Consider the following 24,034-nt stretch of genomic DNA (forward strand, 5'->3'; position numbering starts at 1 on the left):
ACCCTGTCAGAAGCCCTGCCATCCTCTCTTACAGCTTTCCCAAGCCTTTCAGTCTAACCATCATCCTTCAGGACCCTGCCAGATGTGCAGGCAAGCTCTGCAGGATGGCTTCTGGGACAAAGCCCACGCGGGATCCTCTGCTCAAGACTCATGAAGCAGTCAGAGGGCTTGAGTTGGTCTTGGAGTCCTGTAACCCTCAGGCTTGGTGGAGCTGTGCATGAGCTACCCTATGTGCGTATGGTAGGAAACAAAACCAGAAGGACCCTTCCTAGGGGCAGACAGGCAGTGCCCACCTTTGATGTTCCAGGGCAGGTTCACACTGATCACAGGAAAGAATGCTTCTCCTTTCAGGCAGATATTTTCCGGGTCCAGGACACCCACTTTAAGCTGGAAAGTCCTGCTGAAGGCTCCTGGTACTCCTGGCATGTAAGAGAATTTCAGCACTTGCTTCTCACCAGGTGCAACGGAACCCTGCAGGGATGGGAGAGGAGGGAGGGAATGCATCAGAGTGTTTGATGGGGGGATGGCTCAGGGTGCAGACAGGCTGAGAAGACAGGTCCTCATCTGGAAGAAACCATCAGACCACATCACCTTCGTGATAAACGTATTACAGTCTTGGCTTTGGCGATTGTTAAAATAAATACTATGTGTTTCATAATGTTGACTTTTGTAAAAGAAGTTTCGCTAAAGTTTAGAGTTCTTTCAATGTGAATGTTATCTTGCATTGCAATACCAATGTTGGGGAAGAGTTGATGCAACATTAACATTTAACCAGTGGAGGAATGGAAACCTGTTGAATGTGCTGAAGAGTGACAAATGACCAGGACTAGGACAACTGCACGTGCTCCAAAAAGGTGGGACGGAGGAGGAACTATGTTAAAATATTTCAATACATATAACCATTTGTAAATACGTATGAGGCTGATGCAATACCCCGGGTATATAAGGGGTCTTGATGTGTGGTGTAGTGTGCCTCTGGCTGCAGCTACGCACCCAAGCCAAGCACCCAGTGCTGTTACTTTTGGTTTAATGACTTTGTCCCCTGTTGTCTCTTACTTAATTTTCTTTAAATTTTAACTGAGGAGTGGGCTTCACTTCTCACACCTTCTACATCCCTTGTGCCCCGAAGATCGAGCCTCCAGTCCTGGGGTGCAGTGTGTTTTCCCAAGGGCTCATAAGGCTGCAGCCTCAGCACAGCCTGATATGAGCACAGCTCTGCTGCCAATGGGGTTTGTCCTTCGCCAGCAAGAGCCCGCCTCAACAAAAAAAAAAAGGCTCTTTTGCTGCTGCTGTGGAAGAGAAATCCCTGCGCTCAGCAGGGCCAGCAGCTCCTCTCATCCCTTGTAGGAGACAGGCATGAAGAAATGGGAACGCCATCGGCTTCCTCCTCCCGCTGCAAGGAGGGACAAAGGCAGGAGTGCTGCTTCGGCTGGGAGACATCCAGGCAGGACTGAGAAGCTTGGACAGTGGTGGGATGCTGCTAATTTTTCTCCTTGCTCTTCCAGCCCTGCTGCTCCCTAGCTCCCTCACTGCCCCACAAAGCCGCTGCACAGCAGCAAAGCTGCAGGAGGCAGGGAGCAGCAAGCCTAGGAAGGGATATGGAAGTGCTGCTTAGCGCTGGCAGCAGGGAGGCAGGGCCAAGGGCTATGTCCTGTGTGATCGCACAGCCTGGCTAAGGTGATCCTCAGCAATGCTCCAGTGCCAGCACAGCCTGAGATCTCAGCTGTCAGAGTCCCAGAGTGACTGTGAGGAAGCAGTTAAATTTTAATTTATGCCTCAATATGTAAAGAATAAAACCCCAAAGCCACAAACTCTTAAGGTGTCAGTTTACCTTTGAATATCAAGTGTTAATAAGCTCTTAATTAAAGTGCTAGTTTGCTGTTGAATGTTCAATGTGAAAAATCTAACACTTACCTTTAAAGTCTTTGTTTGCTATTGAATGTTAATGTTTAAATTCTAAAACTTACCTTTTGTTGTCATTGTTAAGTGTTAATATCCCTTGATAAGTTAAGAGGTGTTCTGCTGATCCTGTGTTTGTCTTCCTTCCCATCACCCACCCCATACCTGTACCCCCTTCTGTCGGGTATCACTTCCGCTGCTCCCAAGAGATTGTGTGCCCAAGCCTATATGCAAATTAGAGACATCCAGCATCTTATAGACCAAAAGACCCCCAAAGACAATGAGGAAGCGTAAAACTAAAGACTGAAAATAACAATCCTGAGCCGGCAAAACAATAAAGAACATCAAATCATCAGCCAGAGCTGGTTTCCATCTCGTCACATAACCTTAATAGCATCTGGCCAGAATAACAGCCCTAGACCACAAGCCAACAGGTGTATTCCTAGGGACTCTCCTGAGGATGGAAGCCCCAGCTCCGCCAAGAGACAAAGCTGTGCATTCTCGCCCTCAGCGTTGTCCAGAAGGAGCAGCAGCAGTGGTGTGCGTGACCCCTTGGGCTCCCCACCCAGAGCTGACCTTTAATAAAGGCCTTTAAAAAGGAGCTGGTCTCCTGGCCTTTTCAAACACAATATATGTTAAAAATCCACTTTCTGATACGGGGTGAAAAATTACTATGGGGGCTGTACATGTGCCGGGACCCTTAACACCCCCCACGTGGAAAGGAAGTTGCGAAGAGAAAATGCATGCAGGCTCCACCTCTGGGGGGCTGCGAGCAGACTCCAAAGCCCAGGAGAATTTTGCCTGTCTGACCAATAGTCTTCCTAAAAGGGCTGAATTACGGGAGGAATCTTCCCATATGAAAGCAGTCAACGCTGCCAGTTTTTCCCTGCCGTTTTTGGCTTTTTGTTGGGCTGGGAACAGCTGGAGGGTCCGGCTCCCGGCAGAGCCACTCCCCGCTCACCGCGGCACCCTGGTGCTCGGCTGTTTGCCCGCGGGCCAGCCGCGCCTGCTGCCGGCTGCGGGTGGTGGCCAGCACTGCGGCAGGCGTGCCCGCTCGGGGCGGCTGGCCGCACACAGCTCCATCTGCCGAGCGGCACACGGACAGAGCGCCCCAGGGTTACAGCAGCACCGCTCTGTGCCTGCCAACTGTTACTTTGCGTTTCTCACTTTCTCTCTCCGCTGTTTTATCCCCTTCTGGTTGGGACAACACCCTTTCTTCATCAAGAAACAGTTTTCTGATGTAATACTTGCTTTGTTCTCACTATGTTTTCATCTGAGAAATCTAGCAAGTAGAATTGTTCTCTATTCCCCTTACAGCAGCACAAGACAATAACTGTGAAGGGCAACCAGCCTGCTACTGGCACTGTACCACTTCAGCTCTGGAGAGGCAGAAGCAGGCAAGGAGAAACGCCCCTCCAGGCTGGGGTGAGAAGTGCCTCCCTCCCAGAGGCCTTTGCAGGCACATGTTAATATCTTGAGTTCTATTGGTTTGTACAGTTGTTCCACCCCTGTTCACCTTGGATGTACCCTTTCTGGAACGTTCTTCCTTTCCTTGATGCCCCTTGGCTATAGTTTGCCCTATTGCTCCATCCCTGTTACCCTATTGGTTCCCCTGGTTGGCTGCCCCTCCTCTGCACTGCTTTTCCCTGTCCCTGTTGGACCTTGATCCTCAGACTGGCCTCTTTTGTCCCATATTTAACCCTGTGCCCTCAACCCAGTTTTGTCTTTGTCCCTGGATTCCCTTCAAGACCCAATAAACCTTCCCTCGGATTTCCATAGAAAGACCTGCCCTTTGCCTGTTTTGTCAGCAACTTTTTGTTTTTAGCAAGTGTGCTCCGGGCTCCAAAAGCACAGCTCGTTCTCAGAGGAACCCAGTGAAGTGCATCACTTCAGGAGACCAACAGACTTGTACCTCCTCCCACTGGTGTGTGCCCTGTGACAGCAGAGCCACCCACCAGCCAAGGCCATGAGGGAGTCTGTCAGGAGAGCACTTGCTTCTCTGTCCCCAGCAGAAACAGCAGAAATTACTTACAGCCCTCTCTCTCTAACAGCTGGGTTTGGGATTTTCCTCTCTGATTTTTTTCCCCCTTCCCCCTCTTCTTTTTCCCTTTAACACTCTCCTGGGCCACCAGACACAGGGCTGGGGTCAGTCACTTGTGGTACTTACAGTGGGGGGGATGACCAGAAACACGCCAGGCAGATGTTGCTCTGCAGTGCTAGGATTTAGCACCCAGTTGAATTCAGTGTTGCCAGTGTTCGCCAGGGTGACTGTGCTGTGACAAATTTCATTAAATATCTGGAGAGAAGGCATAGGAGTGGGAAGTTACAGACCCAGGCCTGCTGCTGGGAATCTCCTTCCTCTCTCCTGGGGCTGACAGCAGACACATAATGGGAGCAGGGACCACGGAGGAGATAAAGGCACTTGGGAACCGAAGGAACCCCCAGGCACAGGGCACCTGCAGGACCAGGAAGCTCTGGTAGCACACAGAGGTGTGGTAAACAACCATGTGAGGGCCAGTAATAAAGGAACCAGGGGACCCAGGCCCTCTGCACTGTGAGGGTTCACCAACAGCCAGGAGAAACAGAAACAGCACTGAGGCATCCCAGAAGAAAAGGCACCTGTATGCAAGTATTGGCAAGCAACATACATGCAACAAGGGAGTCACACAGGGCAAAACAGACAGGGCCAGCAGCTGGAAATATCTGTGGGCTTTCAACTGAAAAACAGTGAATGTGGGAGTTATTCTGGGACAGTCTCTCCAACTAGAGCAACTGGAAGCCCAACTTGTTCCCTTGATTATTGTGTGGATTAAGCAAGACCTTTAGACAAGAGCATGTCCTTGGGAGATCAGGCTTTAGGAGTGGATCAGCAAAGGGATGTCTCAAGACATGCCCCTCCGAGCATCCCCCCTGGGGCCCTGCCTGCCCCAGGAAGCAGTGTCAGGTACCCTGAAAAAGAGGCATTCCCAGCCTTTTGGAGAGGGTTAGAGATGGCCATTTCAAACCAGCTTGGATGCCAGATGTGTCCCTCAAAGGTTGCAATTCCAAGCCCCAGAGCCAACAAAGGGGCTGGGAAGGGGGAGGAGCCCTGGACTGAGGTGGGCAGGAACCCATCGGCCGTGGTTCAAAGGCAAGGAGCTGTGCCAGGGCACACGTGTGGTACCTGAAAGCCGCAGTTGATCTCCTGGAGGCTCAGGGCGTAGCTGATGCATGAGGCCTCCCCAGTCAGCTCCACCTCGTAGGTGGGGCCTCCCTCCACGTGGCACAGCGCCGTGACACTGGCGATGGTGTTGAAGTGGCCAAAGAACTTGAAGGAAACCTTCTGTCTCTCTCCTGGCTGCAGCACACCCGACTGCGGCAGGACACTGAAAACCTGGAGGACAGGAACGATTGAGATGTTCAGTGTGGAAATGGATGCAGAAGAGCACCTTGGAGCAAACTGCAGCTGTAGCTGGAGGTGCCTATTCCTCAAGCACAGCCAGAATCATCCTGATCTCATCCTGTGTCCATGCCACTGACCAGTGGAGAGACCACAGGGAAGATCTTTTCCCATACTCACAGATCAATGCATTAATTGTACATTCAAGTGAACTGGGATGTCTCCTGGCAGTAGAAATTCTCTCTGATGCACATCTTGCCTTTAAAAAGCATTTCTTACTGCTTTTAGAAAAGGAGGAGACTCAGAGTGAGAGCTCTTGGAGCTCGGGGATCTCAGTGAAGGACTCCAGCTCAGCTCCTCTGACTCCTGAGGCTTTTCCCCTCACTCTCTGATTTATATGCTGCATTCTCAAGGTGCTACAGCAAAAGGTCCTGCAAAAATGTCCTATGGACCACCTGATGAGCTCCAGGGGGAACAATGCCCTCCATAGGTGCTGCACAGTGTCCTTGGGCAGCCCTATGACATGTCCTGCACGGCCTCTCCAACAACCAGTTGCTTCAGCAGTGCTTTGTGATAGGTCTAGAGGGATGTGAGGCCCCTCTGTGGGCAATGCTGAGGGCTGCCAACGGGACTGGGAGCTACAGCTCTGCTTGCCACACTGAAAATGTGGAAGTGAGACAGATTCCCTCCTACATTCTCCACTTTGAGGGGAGTGTGCAGTACGTCCGTGGATAACCTGAATCCCCCCCCCAAGCCTAGTGGGATGTAATACTTTTCACAAGTATATGGCAGCACCTGAAAAACAAGCCATTTTCTATGCTAGGAGGAAGAGACAGCCACTTTGCAAAGTCTCAGTTTATAAGACAGCTTCAGGGCCACCACTGCAATACCAGCTCTCGGGTAAAAGCAGAGACCTGGAAACAGGTGGTCTGGCTGGGTTGGGAAGAGGGTACATGGAGATCAGCACTCATCACAGCTTGCTCTGGGAAGGAAGCTGGAGGTCTTACCATCATAATGCAGATAAAAGCCTCATCTTACCTTTGTGAAGAAAACATGGCCACAAAGTCCCACACTCCGCACAGGTCTGTAGGATCTCAGCAGGCTTCTCCAAAGAAAACTCCTATTTCTCCCTCCCACACACCCCATGTCCAGCCACTGGCCCTGCTGCCCAGCCCAGTCTTGGGGCACAGGACAGTAGGGCAGCAAAAAGGGAGGACAGCAGGAGCATGACTTGGTGGTGGTAAGCTGGGGAGGCAACACAAGCAGTAGGTGTACAAGAAAATCTACCTCTGCTCCTGAAGACTGGGCAGGATCCCACGATTCTCTGAGGGCTGTGCCTGAGTCCTCCCCATTTCTAATCTTGAAGCGTCTCCTTTGAGGTGCCGAGTAATCCAAGCAGGTTCTCTTCTCCTTTGGTGGTTGGGGTTTGAACTTAGGTGGGTAATGCTCATGCCTGGAAAATAATGTAACTATGAACAGGGACCTGCCATGGGAGGAAGGGACACCTGCACGAATAGCTCCTGGTCAGGATGCAGCTGCTGGGTGGGTGCTGGTGCGTTGAACTGAGAAAGGCTTTGATCCAGCCCTTCTCAATCCAGGCTGGAGCAGCTCTGTTCTAAAGACAGCCCAGGGATGATACTGATAGCAGTGGTGCAGGCAGCTGCAACTGCTCGCATTGAGGAACTCCAGAGGATGGGGATTAACACCTTGTGGGGATGCAAAAAGCACAGTGGGAGAGGAAAAGACAGAGAAGGCAAGCCAAGAAGGTGAGATCTGAGGCACCAAGGGGCACACCTGGCCAGTGATGAGCCAGCACAGCCCCCCCAGTGCCCAATGCCAGAAACTCTGCAGCTCTACCAGGTATTTATCAGGGATGTTTCTCTGACACTCTTGGGGGGGTTGGATGATATTTTCCAACACTCCCAGGTGACTCAGGTCACATTCCCCATTTTAAATTGAAGCAGGTGCTCAGGGTAACTCTGCTTGTGTTTCTAATGCCACGTCAGAGACACAGTTGAGCCATGCCTGCCTGTCACCCTGCCGAGCTGCAAGTGCTCCCCACACAGTCAAACACAACCTGGATGTTCCATTCCCAGACCGGCATTCAGTGCCTATAATGACCTGCTCCCCAAAGAAGCCCTGTCTTTAGCTTTGTAGCTTGTTATCTAAAGCTGGGTTTTATTTCTGGATGAGGGGCTCTCTCATCATGACCCCAAGAGATCCCTCATCATTTTTTCTACTGTCTTTAGTTTAAATAAATGGTTTGAGGCAACTTCCCAGGACGATGGTGCCCGGACAATGATATTTTTCACTCTAAAGTGGAAACTCTCTGGGAGGAAGGGATAGGAGATGATATGATGAATAAGTCCTGCTGTTAAGCAGTACAGTCCCCATAAGGGACATGTTGCAGTGGTGAAAAGTCAAAATTAGTAACAAGTGTCACAAAAAAAGGGAGTGAAGAATCCAAGGTGTCCACTGAAAGCGGAGCCCTGTGAAAGAAATCGACCTGGCACTAAAGGAGTTGTCTCAGAAAAGAAGGAAAGGGAAGGTAACAAGATGTTCAGCATCAGCCCAGGCTCTAAGTAGCTCTTTCTCTGGTGTTGGGACTTTCTGGGCATCCTCCAGCACAATGCAAGGGAGGAAGATAAGGAGCAGAGAGGAGCTCCTGCAAAGAGAACCCATCCCAAAGCAGAGGGGTCAAAAGGGCCTCCCAGAAGCACTGTGGGAGCTGGGACTAGGGGCCCTTCATCAAGGTGGACATTGCCTCAGGCCACGGAGGTCTGAGAAAGCAGCTTTCAGCCCAGCTTTAGCTTTCCTTCCCAAGGGAAACCATTAGGGGTTTGCCCTGGGAAGCACAAAATAGGTGGAAAACCAATTCCCTGAGCATCCAGATTGACCACGGCTGGTAAGTGCTACTTGCACAAGGAAAAATCAGAAGCAGTCTGTCAGATCCTAGGCAAACAGCTTTGTTCTTTGCAAGGTAGAAAGGGGACGCCAGGAAGAAGAGCTTCAAGGAGAGAGCAAAGGTGCACATACCTCAGCCTGTTCACCTGGCCGTCTGAATGGAATGACCAGTGATACTGGACAGGCAGTGGGCTGCAGTTGGTTATCTCCAGAGAACGCCCTTCTGCAGTGCCAGCCAGGATGCAGCCAAACTCCAGGGTGCTGGGCTGGATTTGGAGATTGGGGAAGTGGACTTCTCCTCGAAGGGTGATGCACTCCACATAAGGATGGCCATTGACCATGTTTATCTTCAGAACCTTCTCTTCCTTCCAGCTATGAAAATCCAGTTTATAAGATGGGTCAAATGCAATGTAGAGATGACAGGTCTGTCCTACATCCACTGTCACAGGCTGCAAGGAGATGAACAGTAATTAATCACCCGTGTGATGACGTCCCAAGGTCTCACAGCTGAAACAGTAAATGCTTGAAATGTGATTCCCAGCATGGGCTTCTTGGTTCATCGTGCATTTCTTTACAGCAAGGGTGTGACTGCAGCCACAGCAGTCTAGTCCAGGATTCCCTCAGGCCCATGTTTCTGTGCTCAGCAGCAAGACAAGGGGGTGGCTGCTGGAGAGCTGGGATGCTTTCCAGGAGACACCTTTACTGCATGGCTGGCCCAGACCTAGTTGCCTGCTCCTTCTCCTTGTGCCTTAAAGCCAGGATGGACCTTCTCAATTCAGATAAGATTTTGATTCCTTCAGCAGCTCTGCTGATGCAGCTCAGGCCAATCCACTGCTGACACTACAGAATAAACTTCTTGACTCAAGGCTCTCCCAACAGAAAGGCACCACCACATCCCTCCTCTTCAGACCCCACTGGAGGAGTCCAGGGCTGCTCACCTGGCCATCCGGGAGGGGCTGCTGGTCCGCATCGCAGAGCAGAAACGGCTGCTCCAAGTCCAGCATAAGGTCGAGTGGCAGCAAGCAGGTGTTCTTTAAAGCCAAAGGCTTGTACTGCAGAGTCAGGACATCATCACTGGGTTTCTATGGAAACGGGAGACAAGGAAAAAGAAGCCTCAGCTAGCCACAGACCTCCTTCTGCTTCTGCTGCATCTCACAATTTTCAGCCCCAGAAGTGCATACATCCCTATTTACCCTTTCTATTTGTTTCTACCCTTCCAGGACATTTGTCTTTAAAGCAGATGCTTTTCATGTTTAGAACCACAGCATTCCCTGGGGGACAGGGAAACACTCCCACACATGGATGAGGGAATAGCCCCCTGAGAGGAGGCAATTGCTTAAACAAGATCTAAATCACAAAAGTCAATCCAGACCATTTGTCTCCAGTTTTGTCTCTCTGTTGGGCAGAACAGCAGTAGATGGTCATCACTCACATACAGACATTTCTTACAACCTTAATGGCTCTAGCAGCCTCATCAAAGCAGTTCATCTGCAACATGTGTCCTGCAGCCCCTGCTACAGGGACACAGTGTCTGGTCTCAAAGCTATGAGCAGCCTAGGCTCCTCCTTCCTCTCTATCCATTGTGATGGGCTTCCTGCACGGTTTGCAGAAACCAGAGGGTTTGGGAAACTAGTTCTGCATGTACTGATATCAGGCAGGTGCTGTGCCATGGCATGCAATGAATCAGTTTGTGTGTGTGGCATCAAGCAGAAGCCAGGCAGAATCAGGGAGAGCTGAAAAGCTTCTAGTTACACCTGAACTGCCTGTTCCAGGGATTCTGTACTTCAGTGGAAGCCTAGGAATTGGAAGAGAGGCCTGAAACTACAGACACCAAAGAAAGAAACATCCTCTCTTTTTCAGACAACTGGTAGGAGAGGAAAAGATAATACTGGAGTTGGGATCCAGAGACTAAAGGACACCTGCTCTGCCTCAGTGTTATCATCACTGCAGCTGCAGGATGTCTGGGGGTCCTTTGAAGCAGGTGAGGCTCAGGGAAATGCACAGAGCTATACCATATAGCTATATCATAAAGCATCCATGCCAACAGCAGAGAAGGCAAAGAGACACAGGAGATGATGGGTTTTTCCTTGTCAGCCTGAGGAATTCACAGGAATCTCCATTTTTCCCAGCTTCCCGACAGCATCGGGGTACAGACATCCCTGTGCCTTGGAGGATCCTGAAAAACCTCCCTTTACAGTGAGCAGAGACTGGCATTTCTCTGGAAGTGCCCACGATCCCCCCCTGGCAGTGCAGCTGTAACTGCAGCTGTAACTGCAGCTTTACACTGGGGAAGTTAAATACCACTCTCATCTCCAAAAGCATCTTCACTCACTTCACAAAGTGCCTCAGGAAGGGTAAAGAGGAGCTTTAACACAAGCACACAGCCCCCTTAGCCATGCTGTTAAATGTCAGGATGCAGTCTAGAAACTTACCTTCTCCACCCAGAAAGAGAATTGTCTGGCTGATATTTCTATGGAGGGATCAATAAACTTGCAGGTAATGGTTGTTTCTATTATCTTCTCTGTCCTGCTGGCTGTCCCAGTGACAGCTTCACACATCACATAATCCTGCACCTCCTGCATGCAAGGGTCTCTTGTCACTGCTGGGTGGTGGCAGAGCATCCAGACAATGCCCTGCCCTGGCTCAGCACCCACCACCCACCACAGGCCCTATTGTTGCCTTAGAGTTATGGCCACTGTGCCTTTTTCTTCCTGTGAGGCAGCTTCTTTATTCTCCACTCAATTGTCCCTAACAGTGCACCCAAAAACCACAAAAGGCACCTGGGAGATAATCCCTCCCTTTACACGGCTTATGTTTTACTCTAATTTTACCCCAGATAAAGCGCTTGGCACTTTTTAAATTCACTTTCTTTTTGGGCTCCTAGGCTAAATGATCTCTCTGCCCTTCTTTGCTGACTAAGCAGGCAACACTGTTTGCCTCAAAAGAGCAACATTTCCATCCGCCCCTACTTTGGGATCAGCCCTGGGTTTTTGTAGCTGTGGAATCACAAGAAAGCCTTAGCTGGTCTGACGGTGGCCAGCAAGGAAAGCAACTGGTGCTGCCACAGGAACGTGTGGCCTTAAACCAGTTTCTTGAAGGCCCCTGCTCATCTCCCCAGGCGAGTGTCAAGGAATGTGGAACAAGCCCCGGGGAGGGCATCTGATGGCTCCCCAGGCTCAGCCCTTGGTGGGGACCTCACCTGCTCGATGGGGGAGAAGCCTCGCAGCACCATGTCCACAGACTCGCCCGGCTGCAGCTCCATCGACAGTGGCTCCAGCCCAAACACGGGGCTGGTGCCTTTGGGGCTCTGGCAATCATCTTCGGCCAGGGGGCTACTGAGGGCTGGGATGCTCTGGCCCTTCTTCTTAGGGGGGCTGTGACATTCCACACTCCAGAAGAGCCGATGGAAATGGTGGCCCCTGTTTGTTACTTTGAACTGACAAATACAGGGAACGAGCCTAGAATAGAGGCCAGGATGGAAAACAGTATGGGAGTAGCTATTTCCTTGGTCAACAGAGTGCTCCCAGTGAGCAGTCTGAGGTGTTAATAGCTTGGAGACTGTCTGCATTTCCAACTCTTAATGTGGATCAGAAACAGTGTCTGATAAGGTGCCCTTCAGGCCCTGGTTTTTCCTCCAAAATGCTTGTTCTGGGGTGATTCATACTGTGACTGTATCTTGTATTAATCTAGGCCCCAAACCGTTACTGAATCTTTGAGATCCTGCACTTGGGGACCTTTTGTGGGGGGGGGTACCATTGCAGGCATTTTTAAAAGCCAGCTCAGAGACACTTTCTGAATGATCCCAGCAAGCTGGTAAAAATGATCTGCCTGCTCCAGGACCGGAAACCAGGGCAGCAGGGACTCTCCTCCAGGTTCATAGCACCTTTGGGTTGCACTGGTAGCCATTTGTAGAAACTTTTGCAGTGGTATCCATTTCGCAATTAGAAGCTGTTTTAAAGTGAACTTTGCAAACTCTGCTGGCAGCGAAAAACCAAGCGAGGTCCTGGGCAGAGCAGGGCAGCAGCAGAGCCCACGAACAGCACGAGGAAGCGGCAGCAGCGGTGCTGTGGACCCCACACAAACCAGCAAGTTTCCATCTGCCTCTGGAACTGCTCTGAGGGCTCCTGCCCTCCGGCTGGGCGTTATCACCCTCCTGTCTCTTTGTTCCCAGGGCCCCTGCTTGCCTGAGAGGCACCATTTTGGAAGGGAAGGCTGTGATGCCATCTTCCCTTGGTCCCTCAGCCACACGGAGGGACGGCCTCATCCGGGCACCATTTCAGAACCTTTTGTTCTGGGGAGCCTGTGAGAGCATTACTTGGTCAAGTCAGGACAATGTATGAGAACTAAAGACAATTCACTGGCCATTTAGCAACTGGTTTCCCTTTCAGTGGCTTTTGAGGGTATCTAACAACATTCAACTGGCCATCCCATGTTTCTAAAGGAGTCTCTGCCTTTGGGGAAGGTGTCAGGGCTTTGTAAACTGAAGAAGATCTTTTCTGAAGAACTACAGCAAAACTGCTCCTTGTTGAGACAGGAGGAGAGGTGGCAGTGGAGAGATCTCCTACCTGAACTGGTGTCCCAAGCTGAGCTCTGGGACGAATGGTTTGTCCATGACAATTGTGGTGCCGGTGCCCACAGCCAGCACCATGAAGGTGGTCCAAAGGCTGTTGCCAGTGAAAAGCTGAATAGTGTCAGCAAAAATCCCAGTGTCATCCAAGGTTGCTGTGATGGTCACAGGAACCTCACCCGTAGCAGGGATCACTCCTTCTTTGGGTTCGATGACATAGCAGTGGGCTTTGCAGGCCTGTAAGAAAAGCATATTACGCATTTAGGATGGAAATGACACACCCTGGTGTTTTGGGGGATATAAGAAAAGGAAAGACTAAAGAGGGGAGGATAAAAAATCATAAAGGCTTAATTTCCCTAAATTTAAGCTATAGTACCAGGAAACAGCAGAGCTTATACAACCTGTATTTCCCCCTCCTTTAACAGACTCTCCTAATGAACCCAGTTTTCCCGACCGACGGGACACTCCTCCACAGGAGAGTGTTCCTTCCCCAGTCTTTCTCTGCACTATGTGCCAAGGAAAGCTGCTTTGTCTCTTGTGGCTTCTTACAAAGGCTCGAGGCCAGAGGAAGCCAGGACTGTTCAAATCCCACTCCAGAAACCACAGAGCTGGGGGATACTGCTGAGAGCCTGAAGAATAACTCTGTAAAACCAGTTCAGCAAAACCCCAACACCAAACTGTTCTTTCCCAAGGGGCCATCAGTGCTTCTCAACATCCCCTGAAGGACTGAAGCCCTCACTTCCCACTGATCATCAGCTGTAGAGAGGCGCCCCAGTGCCCTCTGCTTTGGAAAAGTCACCTCTGAATGGTTACAGCAGGGCAGAAAAGCAGGAAGCAAAAAGGAAACTGGATAACATGCGCCGTGTGGACATGGCCCACTCTTCCCACCACTCTTCTCTTCATCTGCTTTCTCATGGACTTCATGGATTGGGCAAGAGAGTGGGAAGCTGCCCCAGGCAGGGAGGAAAGGCCTTGCAGCAGCACAGCTGCATGGACACAGCTCTGCAGGTCCGGCCCTGGTACGAGCTTGTGAAACCCATCCTTGACACGCCAGGCCCACCCAGCCAAGGTGCATTGCTCCCTGCACAGGCTGAAAGCAGAATTTCATTGTGGAGCTAGAGAAAGCTGTCCTGGAAAAATCCCTCACTTTAAGGTTATCCCCAAACAGCTGGAAAAGCAGCAAGAGGAAAGTTCACGGCCCTCCTCCTTGGCGCAGGAGGCTGAGCCTGGACTCTCCCACACAGCCTGATGCTTTATCCACAGACTCAAACAAGTCCGTAGTATCAGGTTTTAACCAGCTCCACAAGTTCAACACACCCAACGTGAAGAAGAACAAATCTCAACCCCCTCACAGATCACCCCCTCCATCAGTCATCCCCCCAGTCCCAGCCCCAGCCTACAAGCCCTCCACTGGCTGCACCAGCCCTGCTCCCCCTGCCTGGGGAGTAGCCCCAGCTCCTTCTGCCCAATGCAACCTCCACATATTGAGGAGCTGCCTTTCTCTGCAGCTGGTCCCCAAAGATGCTCTTCAGCGGCACATGTTGCGGTGTGTTTTTTCTTTAATGGTTTGCCCCTGTTCCCCCCTCTATTGCTGGTCTAGTCCAAGTTGTACCCTCCTACCCAGTTGTCAATCTTCCCTAAGACCTCCCCTTTGTTACAGAATGTTCTCTGTCCCTCCTCCTCCTGAATTGTCAATCCCACATTGTACCTGCCCCTTGCTGTGGAATGTTCTTTGCCCTTCCCCCTGCCAAGCTGTCAATCCCTCCTTGTGCCAAGCCCCTGCTTTGGAAATCCCCTTGGGCAATCCCCTAAGCTTTGAAGCTCCATGGGTTTGTTTGAATTGCTCCCTCTCCCTGTGTTTCCTCATTGGTTAAAGCATTGTAAACCCTGCCTTGTGCTCCTCCCCAATCTTCCCCCTATTGCTTGAGGATTGTACCCTCCCCTAGAACCTCCCCTGTATAAAAGTTCCTGCACACTCAGTGTCTGTGTCTATTGTGCCTGGGCCTTCCTTGGAATGGGCTGACTTGGGTTCCACAGGGAAGATCCCTGTCTTCTCTTTGCCTCTGTCCTCCACGCTTCCACGTATCTGTGTGCTGTAGAGAGCAAGCCCTGCCCTCCTGCTACCCAGCCCAGCGTTGGTCGGGGAGCAGCCACTCTGGGCATGGGCTCGGGAGCTGGCTGAGCAGCTCTGGCACCGTGTCAGGCACAGAGACCATAGGATGTGGGGGTGCACAACCCCCAGACATGTCTTTGTGTGGACAGCCCAACTGGCTCGACCCACAGGAGCTGTGAAAATTGCCTCCCCGCAAGCAGTCTGAGGACAGACCTTGTAGCCTGCCCTCCTCTATTAACAGCAGTTTGGCACAAAGCAAATGGATAGATGGAACCCCTAGGGAAATGTAGGGAAACCATTACGGCGATCCATGCGCTCCGGGGAGCAAAGGACCACAGGTTTCTCTTGATCTCAGAGCTCCAAAACTGTGACACACCCAGCTAAAGGCCTTCCGTAAAATTAAGGGAGAACTTGTCAACACAACCCAGACTAATTTGTGCTCCAGCATCTCTGCCCCTGATTTCACTGAGGGGTGCCCCAGCTAAAACCTCCAGAACCAGGTTTCTCTTGCCTCGCTCAGATGGAATATTGGAGTATCTTGCCTCCTCTCACACAGGGCAATCTAGCTTGCATCTACAAACCAAGTAATGGCTGCTACTGACCAGTCAATTTCCCTGGAAAACAGCCCCACAGATACTTACTATCTCTGCCCTGAAGTCTGTAGGGACAAGACGTTTGTTGAAGAGGGTAAAAGTTTGTGAATTAGGCTGTAGTGCTGGGATCATGCCAAATTCTATCAGCCTTGGACTCGGGTAGATGTCTGCCAGCTGTCCAGTGCTCTGTAATTCTTGTCTCTGTTCCAGGAAGCAAGCAAGAAAGATTTTTTGAAAAACCAAAACAAACCTCAACAGGGAAACCTAGAAAAGTTTAAGCAGCTCAACACTGCCTATGTTACTTTCTTTAGGGACAGCTAGCACTGTCCAGTTGAAATGCTGGGCTTTTGGAAAAGAAAACAAAGTTACACATTCACCTCCAAATTCAAAAGGATCAAGGTAAAGACAAACTTTCGAAGTACAAATTATTGGCCCCAAGGGTAAAGCTTTGGAAGAAATGTCAGGTTAAGACCAGGCAGACAGTTGAACAACTAGTTATTGTGGTGGGGAGAGACTCAGCTTAAAAGGTAAGCAGCCTGAGAGTTGAAACAACTGTTTTGTCCAACTTCAGGTTCACTGGCACAGCCTGCACTGCCAGTCCTTCCTGGTGACTGATTTCTGTGCAGGGCCACAGTGGCCCAGGTTCAGATGATTGGTGCCATCCAGGGAATTTGGCATCCTCATTTGCATAGGTTTTAATGGAAGTTGAAATCCTTGCAACAACTCTTCAAATGTCACATTTCCTTTCTTTCAGAGAAAGCTCAAGGTTCCCAGAAGTCTTCTGACATCTTCTTTTGTGCTCAGAGAGATGACAAGACATTTTATAACAGATGTTTCCAAAGTTACTAGCATTTGAAAGGTTAATTAACTAGAATTATCCTCGATTCCAGCTTAGATGTGCCACTTTCTGTGTCAGACACTGAGATTACCACCTATAAGGCATGAGCTGTTTATGCCACCAATCTCTCCTGTCCTCCAAAGCAGCCTGTGCCTGGTTTCCCCAGAAGAATCCCCGTACGCTTTGCAGCCTGCCAGGACAAGTTGCACAAAGGCACACATCTCCCCTTGCACTCACCCGTGGGTTTCTCTCATCCCCAAACACGCTGATAAGAACACTGGTGCGATGCTTGCCCAATGTTTGGACTTCGATTGTAACTGGAATCTCTGCAATGCTGTGAGGCTGGACAATCCCACAGGGTTTGGGGCTGGAGTAGAACACAGGAGTGTCCTCCTTGCGTTTCTAGAAGGGACAGAATCAAATGCAATTTAGGAGGGACCTCTCAAGAAATGTCAAACTCCTTAACATTCACCACAATGCCAACTTACACACATTTTTAAAAATCCCCAGGGCAAAGATAAAAGGCAGAAGCAAGATGCAAGAATTGTAGGCTTAGCATCCTCAGGGTGGTCCTGCAAGGAGGCTGCCAACACAGGCATGGGTGTCTGTGGGTGCAGCAGCTTTTCACAGCCCTCTAAGGTGCCCCACAAGAAAAGACCCTGAAGACTAAAACATAAACTGTTTCCTCAGGAGATTACACTGCATCCTAAAGTTTACATTCAGGTAGGATCCTGTTCTCAGCAACTCTTTAAGACTGAATAGAAACCAGCATGGACCTACCCAAACCCTTTTCCCCTGTAGTAATCTCCTCAGTAATATTTGCAAGAAGGAGGTGGATGTGATACCAAACCTGGGGAATAAGCCCGTAGCAGCCAGGAAGGTCGGTGTTATTCACAACGAGGAACTTCCTCTCGTAGGGCACCTTGAGGCGGCACTCGTCGTACAGCAGGACGTGAGGGTACACTCGCAGCTCAGGAACGAGACATCTGGGCAATGAGATGACCCCAGGGGAATCAGAGATACTGAGAGGATGGGGAACGTTTACCCTCGAAGATTGTGAAATGGAGCATAACACGTTTGTCACTGTCAAATAGACGTTTAACAGCCCGACACTGATAAATTGCCTTCAATGTCTTCCCACTCAAACATGTCCTGTCAAGGAGGGGCAAATCCTGAGAGGCAGCACCCAGAGACTGCCAAGTGCCCCAAGCAGAGCACAGCTGTCTCACAGCTGCCTCAGCCCCTCCTTTACCCAAGAAGGCTTACAAGGACTCCTGTAACAGTTCCAGTGATCCATGAGCTCTGGGGGAGCCTTCCCAACAAGGAGCAGTGCTCACCAAGGCTCAAGGAACACACGACTCTAGTGTCTCAATAAAAATGATTCCCTTCTCTCCCTTGGCACTGTTGCCCTGCCTGAGAACTCAACAATTTGCCCTAACCTTGGAGGGCATGAGACACCACCTGTCCTGCAGAGTGGGTGATCACCCCTTCCCAGTTCCTACATCTCCCTCAGTCCTTCAGTCCACAGGTCTATGCCTGTTTCCAGTTGCACGTGCTTAAAAAAAATGCAGCCCAGGCACTGACTGGATGGCTCTACCTGGGAGAGGGAACAGCACCAGGGAACTGCATGTCTCTTGTCATTAAACTGACGCCTGTGGCAGCATAGCAGGATGGAATGCTGCTGCAGCAAGAACAACTTTTGGTTTTAGTCTGAGAACATTAACGCTCAAAATGGGAAGCAGAGGCAAGGAGAAAAACAAGAGCTGGCCTGTCACTTCAAGGGCTGTTTCCCCCTTGTAAGATCCTGCCCTCACCACTCTTGCTGTGAGCCACTTCCCCACGGTCACGTGCCCTCATTAACAGAAGCAGGCCCTGACTCTCAGCAAGCTGCTTGGTGTGTCCCAAACCAGTGCAGGTTGGTTACAACCCAGCACAACCTCTTGCAGGAAGGAGCAGAGGAGTCCCCCGGGAAATTTCTTCCACTTCAGGCACCAAAAACCAGGCCAATAAATCGCATCATTCCTGGTCCCTTTAGAAAAAGGCCCAGGACCATGCTGGGCTGTGAGCAGGGGTGCTTTTCAGCACAGGCTGCTTTCCAAGCACTGCTGTTCTCTCATCCGGCTGGGCAGAACATGAGGTCATTAAACAACACGTCTCCTTGGCAGCTCCAGCCAGAAAATCCAGGTCAAGGCAGCGTGCTGGGGGAGGCCAGGGAAGTGCTGGTACCTGGCCATGATGGTCACTGATGCCACTCCATTGCCAATACCCTCCAGGTCCACCAGCATTCTCCGGCAGAAATCCATCACGGTGTTGGAACACAGGGTCACCTGGTGGGAGAGGAGAGGAGAGGAGAGGAGAGGAGAAGAGAGGAGAGGAGAGGAGAGGAGAGGAGAGGAGAGGAGAGGAGAGGAGAGGAGAGGAGAGGAGAGGAGAGGAGAGGAGAGGAGAGGAGAGGAGAGGAGAGGAGAGGAGAGGAGAGGAGAGGAGAGGAGAGGGCAGTAAATTCCTCCTTACAAAAGCTCGTTACCCACGTGTGATATCCTCCAGTTCTTGTTTCATGCTAAGGAAAGGGTGGATTTTGCCTTAATTCTTCTGCTGCTCCATGTGTGGAGCACAGTCTCTGAAAGTCACCAAAGCCTCCTGGCAATACCAGATGTGTTAAACACACCTTGCTATCAGGGTATAGGTCAAATAAATTAAAACATTAGACAAAAGCTCTACACACCACTGTATTCAAATTAAGGGGCCAATTTTTCATCTGACTACAATGACATAAATGCAGAGGAAATCTGCTGACTTGCACAGAATCAGATTTACAGCAGGAAGTTGAGGGCAAAGTGTGGCTCAGCAGGTGCTGGGCAGTTCATAGCTGCAGAGTTTTTTGTCTTCCACTGGTGATCCCTGCCATAAACACGAATCATTTTGCTTCCCAGGAGAGGAGAAATGAGACCAAGCAGAAAAGCAAACTGCTTCATACAATGACATCTCTCTAACAGCTGCCCTCTCTCCTCATCCTTCCTCTGCCCATTTGCAATCAAAGAAATCACTCTCAAGAACACAAGAATGGTTCAGTACTTGACCATCTGGTATGTGATCTCGGTGTATGATTTTGGAAACAAAACAGTGCTCCTTCAGGAGCGTCCAGATTAACCCAGCTAACAGAGGCCTCACGCCAGTGCAGATCTCACCCACACAATGCTCAAAGTTGGCAGCAGAGCTAAAGCCCTCCCACACAGCAGTGAAGCTTCAGCTGGACTCCCCCCATACCTTGATATCCTGGTGTCCCTGGGGAGCAATGGTCCCTTGGCTGGGATTCATTGTAAACTCCCTTGGCTCCACATAAAAATGAATTCCCTGCCTCCAGGATGGGTCACTCTGCTTTTGTATTTGATCAAAGCTACTAACAGCAGGCTGAGTGCCATCGTCAGACATGCGGAGCTTAAACCTCTGGGACACTGGGAAGGCATTAGTGAGGCGACAGGTCATGGTGTAGGGAAAGCCTAGGAAAAGGACACAAAATTCCATTTAGGCACCAATTATATCATGACTACTGCTGTGAATATCCTGGTAGGATGAAAGTGTGATTGGAGTTCAGCTCTTTATTGTCTGAACTACAGCTCACCGAGAAGCTGCATGAGAAATTAATTGTCATTTAGTTCTCTTTGACGCTGATTCCAGACTGTAGCCTTGAAAACGCCCACTCTGAGCCCTGCTGAGTATTGCAAGCTTCTCTCCTTCTGATGGGGAGGAGCTCCCTCACCTGCCCCAAACCAGCACCAGTTATTTCCCACTGATGAGTGTGCACCCACACCAAGCATTTACTCTGAAAATCCAAGCTGTCGAATTCCCTGATAATCTGCCAAAACTCCCACCATGTTCAAGGTACATAAACAGTGAGTTGTCATTGAGAGAAGCTACATCAAAGAAAGCGAGGATGGAATCAGGAACTGGAATATGATGCAAAGCACCCTAATGCAGTTTCTCTCTGCAGGATCCTTAAGGCATCTCTTGGTTTGGGCCAAACACACTGAGCACGTGACAGCTCAGAGCCCACTCAGCTGGAGGCAAACCCGAGCCTTGCTTTGAGATTAGCAATTAATAACATGTCCCACCTCACCCAAAAAACCCGGACATCACACCCGTGCTGCTCCCTGTGATTGCTGCCTGCAAGTGTTTACCCCGCTTTAGCTCTGAGATTTGCTTTCCCTGCTGGAAAGCCAGAGATACAGCCACACATGGTGTGGCGTGGAGACCCAGGGGCCTGCCAGGGAGATACCAATCTCCATGCCCTGGAAGGAAAGACAAGGAGACGTCTAAAGGGCATTTAACCCAGGGTGACAAAAAGGGATTCTCCCCACAGTTCTTTGCTCCTCTATGTTAATGTACCCCAGTTATGTCATCCCTAATGTCCTCCCCAGTTCTGCAAAGTTCTCCTTTCCTTCTTTACCCATTGGCCCAAATTTTCCACAGTGTTCCACCCCCATTTCTTTGTTGGTTGTTGCCCTTTGCCCCACCTTTGTATCGCCCCTGTGCTCTCAGCCCCTTGGAACCTCGTGTTCTACTCTGCCCCCTCTTGCCTTGTACTTAAGCCTCGACCCTCCTTTGTTCTGGCTCTTCTGCTCCTGGACCCCTTTGGTGTGTGGCTACAATAAACCTCCATCAGAACTCCATACAGAAGATCCCTCTCGTCTTTTCTCCGTGGGCTCCTTTCTGCTCCTTGCGGCCGTGTGGACTTAGTGTGTGTTTGTGTGCCTGCCTGACCGCCTTCTACTAAAGGCACTTTTCAGGAAGGTAGCGGCACTTCACCCTCTAGTGCACGCTGCTACGGTGAGGATGTCCTGCAGAGCCCGGACACCAGCCACAACCTGCTCTGCAGTGGACGTCTGGCTTGCCTGGCCAGCTCGGTGGGGAGGAGACTTCTCTCCAGGCCTGCTCACCAAGAGTCATTTGAACACAGATGGGGGGGAAAAACAACTGCGGGCACAGCCCAGGGCTTCTCTGTGCACATCAACAGTGATCAGTGCCAGCTCCAGCAGTGACTCCAGCAGGGAGACAAGAGAGGCCACAAGAAGGACAAACACAGATTTCAAAACCTCCAATGAGACTGAGGTCACCACATGCAGACAGCAATCAACAGTTAAAAAGAAGCAAAACTATAATAGCTGCCTTCAGCTGAAGAGACCTCAGGAATGAAATTGGATTAAGCAGGATGAATCTGCTATTACAGAACCATAGATCTACCTGTTGCCTTTCTTGCTTCATTGATTCAAAAGGCAACTTAACAAGTGCCTCAGAGGTGATGAAGTGTGGGGAAGCAGCAGCTCAGGAAAGGCAATTAGTTTTCTTAAAAAGTTCATGTACTTCATTGTTATGGGTTTAGGCTTTGTAGTGAATTTTCCCCTTGGTCTGGGAAGGGGGATAGGGGTTTGGGGGGTTTTGGCTGTGGGGGGGTGGGTCTTTCTGTTCAGGGTTTTTTGTGAGTTGTGGCATGATGCCATGGGCGGTTTTGAAGTGGGACCTGAGGTTTTGCAGGGAGTGGACCTTTCCTTCCTTCCACTCGGGGATGGGGAAGCTCGGCCGTGTGGTGCTGTGGGAGGTTGAGTGCTTGTCCCCAGCACTTCACTAGGCTGCAGCTCAGCACCATCATCAAACTCGCCTGCCTTCCCTGCTTCTGCCTGCTGCTGTTTGGCACTGCCGAGATCCCCTGCTGCCCGTGAGTTTGCACAATTCCTTCCTTCTTCCCTTCCTTCCTTCCCTGCCAGCTGGGAGGGGATCACTGCCCTGCCAGATCCCACAGTTCCTCCTGCCTGTGATCGTAACTACACCAAAGGGGAAAAACAGTACTTGGCTGGTTGGAAACTTCTGCTACTGCCTTGTTGTTTGTGCTATTCTGCTATATTCTAGTAAAGAACTGTCATTCCTTTTCCCATAGTTTTGCCTGGAACCCCTGGAATTCCACAGGTACAATAATTTGGAGGGAGGGGGTCATCTTCCCATTCAGCAAGACTTCCTCCTTTCTTGGCAGACATCTGTCTTTTAAACCAGGACAGAGCCATCAGAAAATACTGCCTTTCTATTCCCTGGTACTATTTGATCTCACAATGGCAAAATGCTACCTGAGGCACCAGCAGCCCTGGAGTTCACACCCTGAAGAGGCTGCTGCAGTGGTAGAACATGAGTGACGGATGCCTTCACGTTCAAGCGTTCCACTTTGGAATGCACAGATCCCTCATGCTGTGTCTAAGCCCAGGGAACACTCACCAAAGGAAACGTCACCGAAGTTGAGCTCATCGACGTTGAAGTATACAGTCAGTTCACAGACATTTCCCCTGCGATGAGGAGGAAATGGCTTGGTTAAAGGCAATTGCAAAGTGTCTGGCTGTAGTGGCTTGGGGGCAGAAAACCTAGTCGGGTGCACTGTGGGTTTCGGATCAACACACCACCATGTGCTCAGCACAGTGTCATGTGGACAGGAGGCAGCTAAAGCCCAAGTGGCTAGCAGCCACAGCCACGGATGGGGCTTTGGGCACAGGGCAGGTAGGAAAAGCCCCCAAGTTGCTGGTGGTCCCATGAAGGACCCTGAACACACACCCAGACATGGCTCTGTGCCTCAGTTTCCCCATCTGTAAGATGACGGACATAAAGGTGTCCCCACAAACTTCTGTAACCAGCCTTTCCAGCCACAGGTTCCCTGCTTGGCTGCTTCTTAGCTGTAACTGGTGTTCCCATGCAGGAACTTTCTCAGCAGGTTTTAACCCACACAATCATTAACAGAGTTTTGAGACATGGAGTCAAGGGAGCCTCAAGAATTCTCTGGAAACAGCAGCAACAATTCTACCCAGTCAACAGATGAATCCTAGAGGAAAGCACGGAGGCTCAGGAGCCAGCCACTGGGGCTGTGCCGCTTCAGCTCTGGAGGGGCAGGAGCAGGCAGGGAGAAACACCCCTCCAGGCTGGGGTGAGAAGTACCTCCCTCCCATTGGCCTTTGCAGGCACATGGTGATGTCTGAAGTTCTCTTGGCTTGTAGAGTTGTTCCACCCCTGTCCAGCCCCTGTTCACCTCATTGCTATTCCTCCTAGAATGTTCTCCCTTCTCCTGATCGCTATTGCTCCTGATATGCCCATATTGCTCCAGCCCTGTTACCCTGTTGGTTCCCCTGGTTGGCTGCCCCTCCTCTGCACTGCTTTTCCCTGTCCCTATAGGAGCTTGATCCTCAGGACGCGCCTCTTTCGTCCCATAGTTAACCCTTTGCTCTCAACCCAGTTTTGTCTTTGTCCCTGGACTACCTTCAAGACCCAATAAAACTTTCCTCGGATTTCCATACAAAGACCTGCCCTTCGCCTGTTTTGTCAGCAACTATTTGTTTTTAGCAAGTGTGCTCGGGGCTCCAAAAAGCACAGCTCGTTCTCAGAGGAGCCCAGTGAAGTGCATCGCTTCAGGAAAGGATCAGCTTGTCACAAGTGCACCAGCTGGCACAGCCAACAGCTACTGCACTTCATCCGTTCAGGACGTGGATGTCCTGAATCTACCACACCACCTCAGCTGTGCTTGAACTCAGCAGACAGGCCCCAACATCCACTGAAATCAGCACTTGAAGCTGCACAACACTCACGAGTTTATTTCATGGCTGATGCCAATCAATGCCCACTTGGCCTTTGGTTAAAAATCCAGGACCAGTGAACTGTGCCTTCTGTTGTGTTCACGGGACTGCCACTGGCTCTGCTCTACACACCTCAACAG

General features: G+C 50.6%; 1 protein-coding gene across 1 annotated transcript in view; it reads right to left on the bottom strand.

Moving 5' to 3' along the window:
- LOC134048158 (hydrocephalus-inducing protein homolog) overlaps positions 1–24,034 on the bottom strand; it is a 74,987-nt gene that overhangs the window by 29,374 nt on the left and 21,579 nt on the right. The window contains exons 13-28 of the mRNA XM_062499758.1: positions 22,555–22,622; positions 19,699–19,793; positions 18,520–18,620; positions 17,144–17,279; positions 16,531–16,695; positions 15,504–15,656; positions 12,748–12,986; positions 11,382–11,640; positions 11,120–11,178; positions 10,615–10,708; positions 9,121–9,264; positions 8,315–8,631; positions 6,566–6,761; positions 5,063–5,272; positions 4,067–4,195; positions 294–471 (exon numbers count right to left, since the gene is read on the bottom strand). Coding sequence (XP_062355742.1) covers positions 294–471; positions 4,067–4,195; positions 5,063–5,272; positions 6,566–6,761; positions 8,315–8,631; positions 9,121–9,264; positions 10,615–10,708; positions 11,120–11,178; positions 11,382–11,640; positions 12,748–12,986; positions 15,504–15,656; positions 16,531–16,695; positions 17,144–17,279; positions 18,520–18,620; positions 19,699–19,793; positions 22,555–22,622 — 2,543 coding nt within the window. The remainder of the gene's footprint in view (positions 1–293; positions 472–4,066; positions 4,196–5,062; positions 5,273–6,565; positions 6,762–8,314; positions 8,632–9,120; positions 9,265–10,614; positions 10,709–11,119; positions 11,179–11,381; positions 11,641–12,747; positions 12,987–15,503; positions 15,657–16,530; positions 16,696–17,143; positions 17,280–18,519; positions 18,621–19,698; positions 19,794–22,554; positions 22,623–24,034) is intronic.

This window comes from Cinclus cinclus, chromosome 11 (assembly GCF_963662255.1).
Source record: "Cinclus cinclus chromosome 11, bCinCin1.1, whole genome shotgun sequence".
NCBI classification, from domain to species: Eukaryota; Metazoa; Chordata; class Aves; order Passeriformes; family Cinclidae; genus Cinclus; species Cinclus cinclus.